The 17,312-nt window shown below is 46.3% G+C and overlaps 2 protein-coding genes across 3 annotated transcripts in view; both read left to right on the forward strand.

Annotated features, from left to right (window-relative positions):
• The window catches only part of LOC149869462 (neural-cadherin-like), an 83,857-nt gene extending 69,575 nt beyond the window's left edge, over positions 1-14,282 (forward strand). Inside the window, exons 28-33 of the mRNA XM_090040363.1 lie at positions 5,147-5,313; positions 5,570-5,834; positions 7,851-8,031; positions 9,413-9,666; positions 10,915-11,069; positions 12,967-14,282. Of these exons, the coding sequence (XP_089896489.1) occupies positions 5,147-5,313; positions 5,570-5,834; positions 7,851-8,031; positions 9,413-9,666; positions 10,915-11,069; positions 12,967-13,368 (1,424 nt within the window). The 3' untranslated portion in view covers positions 13,369-14,282. The remainder of the gene's footprint in view (positions 1-5,146; positions 5,314-5,569; positions 5,835-7,850; positions 8,032-9,412; positions 9,667-10,914; positions 11,070-12,966) is intronic.
• Positions 14,283-15,433: 1,151 nt separating this feature from the next.
• INTS8 (integrator complex subunit 8) overlaps positions 15,434-17,312 on the forward strand; it is a 49,355-nt gene continuing 47,476 nt past the window's right edge. For both annotated transcript variants that reach the window (XM_090040364.1, XM_090040365.1), the window contains exon 1: positions 15,434-15,621. In XM_090040364.1, coding sequence (XP_089896490.1) covers positions 15,492-15,621 — 130 coding nt within the window. In that variant the 5' untranslated portion in view covers positions 15,434-15,491. The remainder of the gene's footprint in view (positions 15,622-17,312) is intronic.

Raw genomic sequence — 17,312 nt, forward strand, 5'->3', positions numbered from 1 at the left:
GGCTGTTGTCACAGGTGACCAGGGGTGTCTCACTGCCCTTGCTTGCTCCCCTGCTGCTAAGAACCATGTCCACCAGGGCCCCAGGTTCCACAGCAGGCCCTGACGAGCTAGATGAAGCAACTCCATGGGCTGGATCTGGCTTATGGGCTGTACTTTTGACACTTGCCACAGGGAATTGCCTGTGGTTTCTCTTCCTGCATGCAGCCTTAACTTGACATTCACTGGACTAATAGCTTACTTTGATACTTACGATTTTGTTAACATCTGTCTGAAAATGGCTTGCCTCATAGCCAATGCATCAGCTGGGACAGCAGTCTCAAGATATGGCCCACTGGCCAGATCTAGCCTGAAGAGCCATGTTACCTGGCCTGCATGAATGCTTGTGGGGCCAGAAATTTGGCATTGGGAGAATTGGCATTGGCCTGTAGGACTGATTGGACATAAAGTTGGTATTGGCCTGTAGTACTGATTAAGTTTGATAACCTTGAGCTGGGAGAAAAGGAGGGATCCTCATGTGGTCTATCAAAAGGAGAGTAACCCTTACAGCTCACTCAAAGTTGGCAGTTTCTAGCTTCCTTGTCAATCAGGTCATCTTCTCTAAACCACATTCTGTTTTGGATGAGATGAAGCTAAACATGTTAGATGATAGTGCAGTGGCAAGGTGTAGCAGGCTTGGGGGGTCAGACTCCAGTACCAGACACCCACTGGAGTTCAGCTTTGCCTGATGTGCTCTCCAGCCTTCTTGTTTCTCACTTCCCACTCCTTGATGTTAATATGACTACCCTGACGTAGGCTATCTTCAGAGCCTGAAGTAGCTCAGCACAGTCCTTGCGGTTTCTATACCCCCAAACCCAGAGCTCCTTTCCTTTGTGAGGATCTGAGCCAGTCTGAATCCCTAGCCTCAGATTCAGGCTTATATGGCCCCTTTCTCCTCCCCTTTCTGGTATTTTGACCTGGTTCTCTGTTAACAGGGCCTAAGTGCTGCTAACTCCCTACTCAGCAGAGCTTTGACTTTACTAGATGGGAAGCCATTCAGGTGTTCAGACTTTTTGACATGCACTGAAAGGGTTAAGGAACAAGCCACATCCTTCCACAGACTATCCAAGCAGGTCTTGGATAGCAAATTTATTACAATTTACAGGTTTTCACTAGGGCCGAAGCAGTCTCTGAAGCCTATTTACGTGTCATGTCAGTTTTCTAAGTAGAGCAGCATTGGGGAGCCCTATGCACCTGTTTACTGCTCACTACTTCCTGGTTCAAGGGTCCAGCAGACAGATGCTAATTTTGCCAGGGCAGTCTTGCAATCTCTATTTATGAAGGACTATTTGCTTACCTCCAATTGAATGAGCAACTGATTTTGAGTTGCCAAGATTGGCATCTGTATGGACAATTGCTCCAAGTACAGTAACTTGCCCTTTAGTGACTGTCTGACATTATCCACATAGATTTCATGATAGTTTCTTCATCCTTGTTAGTCAGAGGCCTGTTGTCATGGGAATCTTACTGGCAGAGGAACCAAGTGTGGGTTGCATCTACTCTGCCCTCTCTTGCTTCCAGTAGCTGAAGGAATAAAGGTTGACCCCAGCAGACATTGCCTTCCTAAAGAATTCACACCAAAGATGGACTGTCCTAAGAAACACAGGCTTTGCAGTTAGTGTTGGGTATGTAATCATTCTTTAGTTTTCTGCATGAGAACTATCCATGTAATGGAGGAAGAGAGGAAAGTCCATTAACAAGGCAGGTGGCTATCGGCAGGGGAGCCTGTAATGGCAGCACTTGCTCATACGCAAGGAGGGGTGGGAAAGAGCTTGTGTGGCTTTTCCTTCAGAGAATAATCATCTCCCCTTTTTGGGAGGAGGGGAAGGTGGGGGCCATGGGTGGTTTCCCTGAGCACCTCGAGAATACAGTATAAGGGCAATGCTACAGCAACTTTGGTCTGTAGCATTGTCCTAACCCATAGATAGATACCACTGTTATAATGCATTGACCCAGGGTGTTGAGTAGGAATAAAACTTTAACTTTGCATTCAGCTTACAGAATTCAAGGGACCTGAATCTCTTCAGTCTCCTCAAGAGGAGACTGAGGGGGGAACTTGTGGCTGCCTACAACCTTATCGGGGCCAGCAGCAGGGACTCGGGGAAAGTGTGTTCACCAGGGCCCCCCTTGGAGTCACCAGGAACAATGGCCACAAGCTGAGGGAGGATAGCTTTAGGTTAGATATTAGGAAGAACTACTTCACTGTAAGGGTGGTCAGAGCCTGGAATAGGCTTCCCAGAGAGGTGGTGCTCTCACCTTCCCTGGATATCTTCAAGAGGAGACTGGACAGGCACCTGGCTGGGGTCTTATAACCCCTGCCACCCCCAGTGTTCCTTCCTGCCCATGGTGGGGGGTCAGACTCAATGATCTGTCTAGGTCCCTTCTGACTCATTGATTCTATGATTCTAAGAGCAGGGAGTACATCTAGCACAGGCATGGGAAAAATGGTGGATCCAGCCAGCAGCCAAACTCCATTTCCCAGCAGCCCCTGCCCGTGTCACTGGGGGCAATTTTTCCATGGAGATCCCAGCAGTGGCCCTGTGACAGTATGGGTCCAGGGTTTCTGTGGAGACTTGCCCCAGCAGCACTGGCAAGGTGTAAGGCTGGATGGGGAGCTGCTCGGGGGTCAGGGCTGGGATCTTGCAGGTGGTGACAGCATGGTCTGGATCCAGGACAGATCCATGATCTGCTGCCTTCATGCCCCTGCCTGGGGCAGATCACAGCTCTGCTCCAGCTCCAGACCACACTCACTGTTGCAAGATCCCAGTCCAGGAGCAGCTCCTCACCCAGCTGCACGCCCTACCAGCGGTGCTATGGCCTGTCTCCATGGAAGCCCTGGTCCCATTCTCCCCATGGAAACCAGCCACAGCGTCACAAGCAGGGGCTGATGGGAAATAGTCTGCCACAGGCCCGATCCAGTCTGCAGGCTGGACTTTGCCCAACCCTGCTCTAGCACCTCCTCAGTGCAGTCCCATTGGTTTACAGGCATTGCAGTACAAATCTGGCAGGTGACCACCTACACAAGCCAGCAAGATCCTATCACTGGGAAGCTGCCCAAGACTATGAGAGAGAAATAGCCATTCTGGAGAAGTTTTCAGAAGCTTCCACTGCTGCAATTACTCTGTGCTTGCATAAAGGTGCCATTCAAGTTTTTAACCAAGCTTAAAATTACAGGCTATGCTTAAATCTTCTTCCTCTGTCCCTTCCTTAAACCCTGCTCTGTTGGGCTTCTGTGCTGTGATACGCGTACCATTTAGAGATCCTGCTGTGGCACAGCTGGCTCCCTAATTGGTCATTTTGCTGTGATGGGACTTAAAGTAGAAAACCTGTCTCCTTTCTCTCCTCCCCTCATGGAAAAACAAAACAAGAAAAGATTAAAAATTCAGGATCAGTTTTGCTTTAACATAAAATAAAATAATATTGCAAGTTTAAAATTACAGACCTACTGTGTACCAATTTACTTAATATGACAAATTAATTCTGTGATTAAGTCCTGCCAAAAACAAATAAACATAGATGAACTCACAAAGGATAGGGGTTAAATTAGTGCTTGGTGAATTATAGTGCCAGCATTTGTCTGATTTAATGATGCTTGCTCTGAACAATCCAAGGTGGAACTTCCATCTGATTTTTTTTTTTCTGTTTAATTAATCTTAAACAGAGGTCCAAGAAGTAACTGAGAGCACTACATTAACATTTCTTCTAGTTAATGATGAAGAAATTGCCCAAGTTGCCTCCTACTAATGTCAGACTTGTTTTTGATTTGCTTTGGTTAAAATAGTAGAGTAATGATGGGTGGGCAAGCAAGACACAAACTTTGGGCACTGCATAAGTTGGGGGTCACTGAGGGAGGACTTCCTGTATTTGCTATTACCTCTTTTTGAAAATCTGTGTTTGTACACAGCATCTCGTGCCCTGGCAGTCAACATTTATTTAGAACTAAAATGTTTGTGTTTGGGATTAATTAACCTGCAACACTCTACAGTGAAGGTACTTAAGGGAATACTAATGTAACCCAGGCAGTACTCCAAGAGGTACCCCCTCTCCAACTGAAGGGATCAAAGCAGGTGCACAAGTGCTGTGGGAGGTGTAGGGACTCTCCTTCTCTATAGAGCAGAGCCAGACTACCAATGGGGACTTAACCATGTACCTTTTAATACTGGGAACATAACAGGCATAAATTAGAGGGTATAGTGCACACTACAATGCCCCAAGGGGGCATGATTCAACAGAGGTTAGACACTTACAATCACTGACAAAAAACACAGTTAACAAAGTATAAAACACAAACAGCAGAACAAACAATACGGGTTGGTGAAATATAAAAAAGGCACAAAATGCAAAATGTCGAATGACAAGGAAATATAGGGCCTTGGTACCTGGAGGGGGAGAAAAACACAATGACTCCTTTCTACTGCAAGAAAACTTGGTTCTTGTTATCTCACTCACCCCAAGTCACCTCAGCTGGGACTTGAACACAGGTCTGCCACATAGTAGGCAGGAACACTGCTACACAGCCACCACAACTGGCAGGTTGCTAGGGGTCTTGACTTTCCCAGAGCCCCCATCTCACATCAAGCTGCCCAGCCTCTGATTGGAGGAGCTGGAAGCAGAGCTGGGAACCTCTCCGGTCGCTGCTCAGATCCTTCCTGGAGCAGGGGCAGCCTGTCCTGCTGGCTGCAGCCTCTCGTAGGGGATTCTGGAGCCCAGTAGGGAGCCTCTCCTGCCGGCCGCACGCCGCGCTGCTGAGGGTCCCACTGCTGCCTGCAGGTCCTGCTCTTTCAGGCTCTTCCGGGCACTGCTCCTGCCCTGCTGGCTCAACTCTTGCCAGTTCTTTGAAGCTCCTTCCTTGTTGTTCCTCACTGGTCTCTCCCAGGAGTCAGCCCATGCTGCCCCTTTTATCCCCCTCCAGGTGACCCAAGGGGCCAATCGGGACACGGGGGGAGGAAGGGGGGTGTGTCTCTGGGGCCTGATTGGTGTGGAAAGGGAATCCCAAGTCCTCCAATCATCTTTTGCCCTTTCAAAACCCCTGGGCTAGGTCACTGCCAGCTAGCCCGTCACACTAAGTATTAAGATGATTAAATTACTATTTTTCATGTGTTGCACGTAGTTCTCCCAGAGTGGGCATTTGGACGGAACAGCTGGATTCATTATGATCTGAAAAACACTCTTAGCGCCCACACCACCCAGATCCAGCTCATGGTGCGTACCCGGATTGCCTTCAGCACCCTTCTCAGCATGGCATCCACAGATGGGAATGGATACATTAGACTGGAGGTAAACTATCAAAAAGCCATTCTGACTGCTGTTAATTTGCCATGTAACACAGTGATTGTGCAGGTGCATTTTCTGTATATTTAAAGGTGCCTGTTCCTCAAAGATGAACATTTTCTCTGAGGACTGATTCTTACACAGCTGGAGCAGTACTATTTGGCAGGGTTAGAGAGCACTTTACACTGACTAGGATTTAGGGTTTTTTATGTAATGCTCAGGCACTTCTGGTGTAAGCATGTGCATGTCTTTGTGTCTGCAGATGGTGGATGGACATTTCGGTGTTAACTTCAACTTGGGGGACAAAGAACGCTCTCTGAGGCTGAACACATTACACATAAACAATGGCCAGTGGGTTTTGCTGACCATGGAGCGCTATAACAATGAGTTTACCTTGCGTGTTAACAATGGTGGAGGGGATCATGAAGTAACTGCATTTGTTGGTACAGACAAGTGGTTTCAGATGGATCTGGCAAGAGTTGTGCTAGGAAACCGCCTTCCTAACCACTCAGAAAGTGATTTCCAAGGTAGGTGACATGGAAATTTAAAGAGAAATTTAAAACCACAGAAATGACATTCTGAGGACATTCTGTCATTGGAGACCATAAAACCACAGACTAGAGCATCTATGAAATGTAGGATCTGAGCCTATGGCAGGAAATTCAGAGTTAATGTTCTACCCTTTTATGGATGTAAATTTTGATTTGTGACATCTTCCAGTGTTGATGTTCACAAAATACAAGTCAGGAATACGTATGTTCCAAGCTACTCCCAAAGTCTTGAAGGAGGATCATCCAGAGGCCTTCACACCACCTCAGCCCCCAGTCCTAAGGGAAAAGCAAATAGAAGTATAACCTGGGTGGTTCTCCAAGAGGTACACCCTCTCCAGTTGAAGGGATCAAAGCAGGTGCACAAGTGCTGTGGGAGGTGTAGGGACTCTCCTTCCCCTATAGAGCAGAGCCAGACCACCAATGGGGACTTAAGTATATACCTTTTAATGAGAGAACAGTACTGGGAACATAACCAGTATAAACCAGGGGGTAAAGGGGACACTACAATGCCCTGAGGGGGCAGGATTTAACAAAGGTTAGATGCTTACAATCACAGATATATTCATCCAGTTGACAAAAGACAGGGTTAACAAAATAGAAAACACAAACAGCAGAACAAACAATACTGGTTGGTGAAATATAAAAGGCACAAAATATGAAATGTCAAATGACAAGAAATATAGAGCCCAGGTACCTGGAGGGGGGGAAAGGGGGAAACAATGGCCCCTTTCCACTGCAACAAGAATTTCTCTGTTACTTCACTCACTCCAAATCACCCCAGCTGGGAACTTGAACTTGGATGTCCCATGTGGTAGGCAGAAACTCTACCACACAGTCACCACTGGCGGCACTAGTTCAGCCTACTAGGGGTCTTGGCCTTCCAGGAGCCTTGGCCTCGTATTGAGCTGCCCAGCCTTTGATTGGAGGAGCTGGAAGCAGAGCTGGGAACCTCTCAGGTCGCTGCTCAGATCCTTGCTGGAGCTGGAGAGCCGCTCCTGCTGGCTGTAGCCTCTCATAGGCAATCCTGGAGCCCAGCGGGGAGCCTCTCCTGCAGGCCACAAGCCACGCTGCTGAGGGTCCAACTGCTGCCTGCAGGTCCCACTCCTTCTGGCTCTTCTGGGACAACTGCTCCCACCCCGCTGGCCCAGCTCTTTGAAACTCCTTCCTTGTGGTCCCTTGCTGGTCTCCCCTGAATCAGCTGTGCTGCCCCTTTTATCCTCCTCCAGGTGACCCAAGGAGCCAATCGGGGGACATGGAGGGTGAGTCTCTGGGGCCTGATTGGTGAGGAAAGGGAATCCCAAGTCCTCCAATCATCTTTTACCCTTTCAAAACCCCTGGGCTAAGTCACTACCAGCTAGCCCGTCACAGATGCATCCAAATATTTTTTGCCTAGTGTGAGGGGAAAGTTTGTTCAAGGGTTCATCACAGGGTTGGGCTAAGCCCAGTGAGAATTTCAGTGTATTGAGCTTCTGGCAGAGTAGAGAAAAATCACTGCCCCTTGGGGTGGTTTCCCCCTTCGCACCTGACTCGGACTGTAGCAGAGTGGAAAAAGGGGGGACTTAGTCAAGGCTCTTGCTTTGCAACAGATGGCCTCCAAGCTCCACGGGAGACTCAGTATGATGTCATGAAGGGCCAGCAAGCAAGAGGGCACAAAGGAACATGCCCTTGGAGGAGGGCATCTTAAGGTAAAACATTAGGCTATTTCCCTTGTATCCTGGGGGCTGGAGTGGCACAAGAGCTAAGGCATGTGGTTGACAGCTCAAGTTTGAGGCTATAGCAGAAGCACTTGTGGCTCAGCCTTGTCAGATTCCAACAAATCTGCAAATTCTGCTAAAATACCTTGTCACACAAGCACACGGGAAAGGGATCATATCCTGAGGTCAGGATCCTGAATATCTTGCAGATCACAGTTAATTTTGTAATATCCTCATGCTTTGAGGGAGTTTTTGTCTAACATGATGTTTCTCTTTGTGTTCTTCTGCTGCAATGTAGGCTGCCTTTGTGATGCCCAGTTGAATGGTTATCCTCTTCTTGTCCATGGCAAAAGTACAGAGTTTGGCTTAATTCTGAAGCGCCGAGGTGTCACCGTTGGTTGTCATTCCAATGCCTGCAGTACTCAGCCCTGTTACAGTCCTTTGCATTGTGTAGATTTGTGGAGAAAGTATGAGTGCAGGTATATTCAGTATTTTCCACTACCAGTGTGGGGTGGTTTTCTTGGGATCCAGTCTTTATCTACCGAAGGCTAAGCAGACTGCAGCGATCAATGAAACTTCTTGCTGCTGCTACTGTAGCTTTTGGCCAGGGAAAGCATCCCAAGAACCAGTTCTGTTCCTCTCTTTGTGTGTCTGTCTGGACCAAACTTTATTTCCCACTAAATCCTTTGGCATCTTATGTTTGTAAGTACAATAAGATTTCTGTGGCATTTCAAACAGCATTCAACAGACCAAATAGTGAGAAGGAAATGAAAGGCCTTTTGAGTAAAATGTGGTTTGGAGAAGTTTTGTTCCTTATTCCCATACAGTAATGAGAATTAGTAACAACTGGTCATATGCTGAAAGCACATTTCCTACATGGGCTGGCTTATACCCTGGAGTCACTTAAAATCAGAGAAAACTGGATCATGCCTTTGAGGAGAAACTGTTAGATTACTTGTAGATCCAAATACAGAGGTCTTAAAAGGAGCTTTTACTAAACATAAAACCAGTAGAAGTGTCCATTACAGTTAAAATGTTTCCTGTAGTTCAGCTGATTAGGTTGGGGAAGGCATGGGGAAATCAGTCACCTTCAGCATTTAGGGGCCCCCAAACCAGTCTTTGCTTTTAAAGGGTTTTGTGAGGACAAGTCCAAAACTTCCTCCTGTGTTCAATTCATGTCTGTGGCAGACATCCCAAGGGTCTCTCCCAAGCTTAGGAATCATGTGGCAATTAGCCTACCTTCTGCTGCCAAAAAAGGGGAGGAGTCTCTGCTGTTAAGAATTATCTTTCCATTTTTGTATCGGAAGATAAGGAACACAAGTGTACCAAATGCTTTTCCTACCCAAGTTAGGTCCCAGAAAGACCAGTGACTGGTTGGGGATGAGAATCCTCCACCCAGAATGCCCAAGTCACTACTGTTGCTGTCACAAGTGTGTTTACCCTTCGTTGAATCCTGCCAGCTTCCTCTCTGTAGATTCCATACTTTTGGAAGAAAGGAAACTATCACACTTTTCCTGCTATAGTTGGTCTTGTTTGGAATCTGAGATGCTTCCCTTTTTTATGGAAAAGCTCTTGGAGGTATCTGCCTAACTTTTTTGCATTTTCCTTGGGTGCTATGACAGTGCTGTGAAGCAAAATGGGGCAGACTAGCCTAGGCAATACCTAGAATACCCATTGTGTTCATGTCTTTCAGTGACATGGTCTTCTGATTTATTTTAAAAGCCTTTATTATTTGTTTTGAAGAAACAACTGAAAGCAGCATGTGGAATTGAGGAACACTTAGTGCACAGCATTTACAAAGCAGAACACAATTCTTGGCCCCACTGCCACTTATAAGAACCTTTAACTTTCATCATGCAGGTGCCCGGCGGGCAAAGTACAGGTTACAGATAACCTTACGGGGCTCAAACGCTGTGCCGCTTCACCCTGTGGGCACTGGACCTGTAGGAATGGGGGAACCTGTGTGGCACAGTCCCAAGACAAAGCTGTCTGTCGATGTCCTGAGGGTTACAAAGGACGATGGTGTGAAATCAGCCAAGTGAAAGCAGGAAGACCAGTGGGACTCAGTTCTGGCTCAATCCTGGCAATCAGCATGTGTCTCCTTGTCTTCTTAGGTAGGAAATAAAGTATTTTTCTCCTAATCCTAAGCTGTATTGCAATCCTGAAACAGTAGCATGTCACTTCAGTAATAATGAATGGAGGGTACCAGTTTTGTGGGGAAAAATCTGTGGTCTGTCCACCAGGGCCGCAGAATAGGCATCCTCATTCAGATTCAAGCTGCTCCCTCCACCACTCCCTGCTCTACACATACACTCCTCCCTTCAAACACACAGCCTTCCTCTGTGAAAACTGCACTTCATTTAAGCTTCCTATCAGAGAGGTCTAGGCAGAAAGTTCCCAGTGGGTCCTGACTGACTTCTGTGGAATGAACTTTTCTTCAGTATCTAGTCCTATTTACTCTGGTCATGTGTATGCATCCCCTGTGGACGCTCCTTTCGGCAGGCATTTCTCTCTTCTGCTCCATCTTCTAGGTTGTTCCTAATCACCCCATCTTGCCCTCTACAGTGATATGAAGTCTATATATTAAGCCCATAGTAATCAAAAGCTTAAATTGGTGAAGGTCTTGGAAACCACTACAGTGACATCCATACTGTATTGGCTGGAGGAAGGTTATGTTCTCACTTATTTCTGACCCTAGCAAAAGATTGAAGGATTGCTCGGATCTGGGCTCTTACAGGTTGCTGCACCTTGCACGTTCTTCCTTCAGAGGGGATAGTAAATAGTCTCTTCTCCTTATTTCTGTGTTAGTTCAGGAATAGCTGATGTTCAAATGGTTTTAAAGCAGATTGAAGGAGAACTTTTGGATCTAGGACTATGAAAATAACTAAATTCTACTTTAAATTCCATTGCTTAACTTCTTCCTTAAAGTTAGTATTACCTTCCATACTAGCAATGAAAAAGTTACACATCTCAGAAAAGTAATGACTCGAATGATAGTACACTTGTAATCTTCATTAAAACAGTGTTTTACTTACTTTGGGTATCTTATTTACTTAGGACTGGTGAAAGGCCAGAGATTGGCCAAAATGCCTTCTATTTAAATGTCCTAATGGATTCCTGTAGGTAAGTTAAATACCCTTGTAATGAAGTTTATGATGTAAGATACAGTATAAATGATTCATTACCTTCCAGAAGAGCATACTTTTGTTTTAATTAGATACTGGGGATAAAACAATGCATTTTTATCTGGGAATGCAGTCGTCATATTAAAATGCTAACCAATTTCATCACATTATTTTCATATTGAATTAGGTTTCACAGAAAGGCATATGCCACATAACAAATATCTGTATATATTCCAGCTCTGTTGGTCTCCTATACAGTGTGGAGTCAATGGGGGACATCAGGGTTTCGGAAGGGAGGAATTTACCACATTCGTGAAACTCATGAAAGCTGGGAGGATGTTAGAGAAAATGCCTTCAATTATAATGAGGAAGGAGATGGAGAACATGACCAGGTATTGAACAACATTGCTAACATATTTAAAACAGCTAGCTAGCCATGCCCAAATGGCTATCTTGTCTGCCCTTCAGATAAATGGTATCTTGAAAAAGCAAGGAATTATCATTTCAAATGCCTGGGGAGTTTTCAAATGTGTGTTGTGGATTAAAGTATCCAGGTGGTGTTGCTTAAATAAACCTTGTTCTTCTTTGCTACCCAAAAGCTGTTTCTCATGTCATATATTTTTATTAGATTTTAATCTCCTTAAGGCAGGCTCACTGTGTATTAAAGTACATGGCACTTGCAGTATAAGAACTTGTGAAGTAGGAGGGGAAGTGAAGAGGGTGCTTCTTGCACCACACGTGGGTACTAACAAAAAAAGAAACGGCATTTATTTGGATTGTGCTTTAGGATCCTAGGGAAAAAATGACTTCATTCGGATGAAAAGAATTCATAGGTAAATATGACATGGAATGATTTATGAGTTTATATGGTTTTGCCCTTTTTTTTTTTCCTTTCACAGATGAACCTTTTGGGTGACTTCATACTTAAGTGGGACTTTCTAGAGACTATATCAAAGTAACTGAGCAGTTCCTTTTTTGGTAGAAGCTGATTAAATTTACTTGTTAGGCAACAACCCTAAATCAAGGCCAGTTGTTTACAAATGTGAAGCCTGTTAGGATGGTCTTGAGTATGGATACATGTAACACTTAACAGTTTTTAAATTCATCTTAAACCTGAAATGGACAGACCTGTTAGATTGGTTTAAAGCTACCTGGAATAGTTCAAAATTTTTACCTGGAAAATCAAGTGCTATTTTGAACCTGCTGTGAACTATTTTGACCTACTGTCAGTGTCAACCTGTTCAGTGTTATATGTGGGTACCAGGTATTCTATGACAGGGGGCTAGTTGGTCCTCCACGCATACCACGCTGCATCGTTTCTCCTCCCATCACCTGTCACTGCTGCAACTGGCTCTTCTGATATTCAGCCATAACTACTCAGCTACTTCATAGTGTATGCATCTATGCGTCTGCCTGTGGCCCTACAACACCATTATACCTGTGCCATCACATAGTACTTTCTTAATGACAGTGCAGTAACAGACCATACTGCATTGTGCCTACAGTGCATAGTTATTTTTAGCTTCTATGTTGTCATAGCAACGTGCTACACTGAGGGAGTACATTGCTACTGCAACATAGCTGTGGTATGGCATGTGCCCCCTAAAGCTTTGTTGCCATAGTGCACTAGAGGAAAATGTAGTGCGTTTTATATTTGTGAGAGTTATTCTAAACTAGTACTAAAAAATATCAGTTCCAAAAAAACAGAAATTGGTGAGTTCATTGGGGTGTAGAACTTTCCACAGCAGCCCCCTCTCTGCCACATGTGATGTCAAATGTTCCCTTAATTTTGTTCTTCCCATCTCATTCAAAGCCTTGCTTCACAGCCACTATCCGTTTAAGTGTGGAGAACCAGGTGGGGGAAATCCCATTGCTGTCCACAATGCTTGTTATCAAGAATCTTTAGTACATTTAAATGTATCCTAGAGGTACACACCTACCTATATCATTATTTGGGGCCTGAAATATCTTTAACCTTTTTCGTTGTGACTTGGCATAGATGCTCCATTGTATCACATGTGACTTGTTCTTTTGAGACTTGGCAGCTTGGAGGTGAATGAATGAATTTACTTGTAATATGTTTTATAAAGCATGCAGCCTTTGCCCAACTACTCTGAGTAGTTAAAGGAATTTTGTCCAGTTTGAAGGCATAACCCTTTTCAAGCTGTCTTTTTCTTTTCTTCAGCTTACCTTAAATTTCATTTGTGGGTTTAAAGAAATGCCATGGTTTGCTACATAGGGTGTCTGCTTTTATATTTCTCTTAATATGTGCATTACCTTTTTTTTCAGAATACTTATGATATAGCTGAATTACAGAAACCTCTGCAAAACAGCCCCCAGTTCTCCTCAGGAACTGATGCTCCACATTTCAGAACCCATACTGGTCCAGAGAAACATTCACTTCCAGAACGACCACATCGAAAACAATCTTATTCTGCAAGTGCCAGTATTCCAGACCTCAGGGAATACATCTCTCAAATAGTGTGGGATGCAGATCACAACCTAGACAGTCTTCCAGCAGACACTGTTCATTTTTACTGCTTAGAGGGGCAGTGTTCTCTAGCAGGGAGCCTTAGTTCCTTAGACTCCACTAATGTTGATGAAGATCTAAATTATGATTACATCCAAAAGTGGGGAACAAAGTTTGACAAGTTGAAAGAACTCTATAAGCTCTCAAATCAGCGCTCATAGATGGAAACAGGAACCCCTTGCACTGCTGTGAAATGAACTTTACTCAGTATTTTACAAGATACCAAAGTGTTTCAAATCCAGTTAAATACCTTATTGACACAAGCCCTTAGTACACAATGAATATAATATGAATTGCTCACCCTTCCCATCAGTGATAATCTGAACACAGACTCTCTTTACATGAACTGTATAAATCACTATTGAAAGGTAGAAATGTGAAGGTTTTTAATATGTGAGCTTTCTTAAAAATATTGAAACATAGGACTTCCATAGCACAGGAATAGCTTTTTATGAAACACCTTTTTTATTATGTAGGCTGAAATGAATTACTATAATTTAAATGCTTGCATGCAGGACACTTATTTTATTCCCCCTAATATTAAACTGATTCCTACCAAGTTGATCCTCACAGGTGGAGGAGCCTCTTTTTACATAAAACTATTTATTTTGGGATGTAAAATCATAGCTAGATTCAGAAGTGTTAAATAAAAACATTGTTTCTTTTGTCAGTAATTGTCTCCTGTTCTTACTTATCTCCTACAGCGCACACCTGTGCATATCCCTTTACCTTTTTTTTTAAATAGTACATTGCCTGCTTTTACACTGGCAGTACTCTTGTACACGTTGTAATGTAAAACCTTCAGTGTGGCAGCCCCTTCCTTCCTTTTAAAAAAAAAATCTGATATTGGGTACATTTAAAGAAAACAAAGATAAACTTTTTGCAGTACATCTAACCTTCCCTTGTTGTCTCATGTGCTTGAAATGCAGTAAAAGATCTGCATGATTCTCTTATTGGTAAATTCTGGCCTGGGAAAGAAGCTTACTTAGCAGCATCACTTCTGGGCTTTTTTGTAGGCTAAGATAGAGATTAATTTTGGTTCAAATGGGCCTGGCTACCCATTCTAATGAAAGTTGGATAGAAACCAGCTCTAGAGTTGTTACATGTTTTCAAGCACTAACTTTACAGCTGGTTGGCTCTTTAAAGCTGGGTAGTCACATTTATCATGTGGTAATTACTGAGACCTGTTGCTGGTCTAAACTTATTGCAGGATTGGCCAGTTTGCATAGGCCAAATAAGTTTGCAACTTATTGCAGAGGCAACTGGGGGGGCTTGTGCCCTTCCTGACAGGGCCGTCCCCTGCTGCCGCCAAAGGCTTCTGCGGGTGCTCGCGAGCTCTGTCCCTGCCACCAGCTTCTGCGGGTGCTCCCCCAGACTCGGGAGGCACCAGTTGCCCATGGTTACTTTTGTGATATGGGCAACCCCCACTTAACGTGGTTTTGCTTCATGCCATTTTGCTATAGTGCTCATTTTAAATGTATACCTGCTTCCACTTTGCACTCAGTGAGTTCCATTACAGCATGGTGTGGGTGGGGGAGAAGTGGCCATGGCAGTGATGAGAAGTGGCAAGTGGGCACAAGGGTGCATGCAGGGTGCTGCTGGTGCCCTGGGACCAAGGTCCGGGGCAGGATCACAGACCGGGCTACCACATGGCTGAACTGGAGGTACCCAAAACTCTGTGTATTTACATTAAATCCTATGGGGGAAATGGGTTTTGCTTCGCGCGGTCCCGCTTAATGCCTAGTTTTCCGGAACCAATTCCGAGTGCGGAGCGGGGCTGCCTCATGCCCGTCTATGCACCATGCGGCAGGGGCGCCTGATGCGCAGGTGTACGTCTACACGAACGATACTCGATGCAGACCAGGTCCGATGCTGCCGCCCCCTCACGCCCGCCGTGGTTTCACTGTCCTGTGCCTGTAGACGAAGATTGTTTCCCCTTGGAGGAGGCCAGGAACCCATCAAGACAAAAATCTGCGCTGCTCCTTCCGCGTGGAAGCAGGAACGACTCCACTTGCTCCTGGCCCCTTGCTGAAAACGCTTCTCGGGCGCAGCCGCTGCCCTCAGCGCTAGAAAAGGGGCGGGGCCGCTCCGAGCCCCGCCGCCTGGCTCCCAGAGGGACCAATCAGACAGGCGGAGCTAAGCAGCTACCCCACCCCCTCACCGGCTTCCCCGTAAATGGCCAATCACAGGATGGCTGGGCCGGGCTGAGCGGAGACCCCGCCCCTTTAGGGGCAGCGAGGGCGCCGGTGGCCATCTTAGGTGCAGGCGTTGGGCCTGGCGGAGGATGAGTGCTGAGGCGGCAGACCGGGAGGCGGCCACGTCGAGCCGGCCGTGCACCCCGCCGCAGACCTCCTGGTTCGAGTTCCTGCTGGAGGAGGGCCTGCTGGAGACGCATCTGCGCAAGGCCGCGCCCGGTCAGTCCCGCTTCACCCGCCCGCCCGGCCTCCCCGCTGCGGGCCCGGCGCGAGCCCTGGCCGCGGGTCCCGGGCTTGTCGGCTCTGGTCGGTTCCGGCGTTTACGGGCACCTGGCACTCTTCCCTCCCGAGCGGGGCTTTCACGTAACCAGATGCTGGGGGTTGCGCGAGCCCGGGTGCAGCCCCCGCATAGGAAAGGAGAAGTAGCGAGGGGCAGCGAGGCTGCCTGGGGCGTGCGGGGCTTCCCTGCCGGGTCGCAGGCTCAGTTTACAAAAGAGGCTTGAGGGGGCGTGAGAGGGATTGAGGGTGAAGAGAAAGCCAGCCGGGATTTATTTAAACTGGCTCTTGCACCGCAAGAACAAGTGTTCACTGAAGGAAACCAGCAGGTAGCAAGTTAAAACTAACCAAAGGAAGCTGTTCATCCAGCGGGGCAGTGGAGGGTGGCAGATGCTGGAGAAGCTGACAGCTTAGCTAGACTTAAAAAGGAGATTGGGCAAATTCTGGGAAGAAAATGACATTGGCTATTGAGCCTGGGAAGTAGCGAGGCGGCCTCTGAACTAAGATTTCATAGTGCTGGAGGCTTCAAGTGAGAGACGAGCAGCGGGGAAACCCTGGTGGTGCCCAGTTCGTTTGCCCTTTCTGCTGCTGTGTGACACAGGAAAATGGGCCTGTTGTCTGAGCCAGTCAATGGCAGTTCTCATGAACGACGTGTGCCCCTGGCAGCTGGGGGGACACTGCGGGAGTGTGGGGGCAGTAAACAGGGAGCTCCTGCAGACGCCACCGGTGAAGTCAGCTGTGATGGGGGTCAGCGCCAACCAGGTGTTGACAACCACCCACAGACACCGCCAGCAGCGTCCAGCGGTGATAGCTGACCTGCCCACAGACACCACTGGCAGTATCGGCAGCAGGGGGATGGCAAGTGGTGACTGTCGGCAACACCTTTTTGTGTGCACGTGCACCCGTGTGAACGCCCTATGTGTCGCTATTGGCAGTTCTTATGTAATAAATGTCTGGGAGGCACCATCAGTTTCCCTTTTAAATACTTTTCTGGCATCGTAAAACCCCACAGTTGTCTGAGGAACTTTGGTAAGTTTATACATAAAATATTTTAGTTTAAGATCTTGCTTGTGTCAAGAACTTGTGTCCTCTTAAACATATAGTGCTGAAATAATCTCTGTTTTAGAATGAGGAAAACATGTTTTCCTGGGATGTTAGCACAACGGAGATTGCAGTAAGAAAGTTCCCTGGAGGTCTCTGAAGGAGACTAAGTTGATTGTACTTTAATTTTTTTTAAGTTAAACATTGGAGGTGTTCAGGAAGGGGCTGGACAGCCACTGGTTGGGGATGATATAGGTGTGGCTATGCCTGTTTTCTACCATTGGTATTTTTCCTGCTTCTGGGCATTGCTGGTTGCTCCCACTCCCACACCCTCCCCCCTTTTTTCTTGATGTACATGTCAGGGTGTTTTTAAGCTTTTTCAGAGGCATTGGGTGTTGTCTACAGCTAAGACTGGGCACTTTGACTGGGGTGTGCCGATTCTCCTGCTAGGATGGAAGCTGGAGGTTCCAGCCTAGAGAGCCTTCCCCTCTGCTCCGGGTCAGACCAGTTGCCATTTTGGGGGTCAGGAAGGAATTTTACCTCATGGTCAGACTGGTATGAATTGGAGTTTTTGCCTCACTCTGTAACACGGG

Source organism: Crocodylus siamensis, chromosome 3, assembly GCF_052110815.1.
Source record: "Crocodylus siamensis isolate JL-2025a chromosome 3, ASM5211081v1, whole genome shotgun sequence".
In the NCBI taxonomy this organism is placed as follows: Eukaryota; Metazoa; Chordata; order Crocodylia; family Crocodylidae; genus Crocodylus; species Crocodylus siamensis.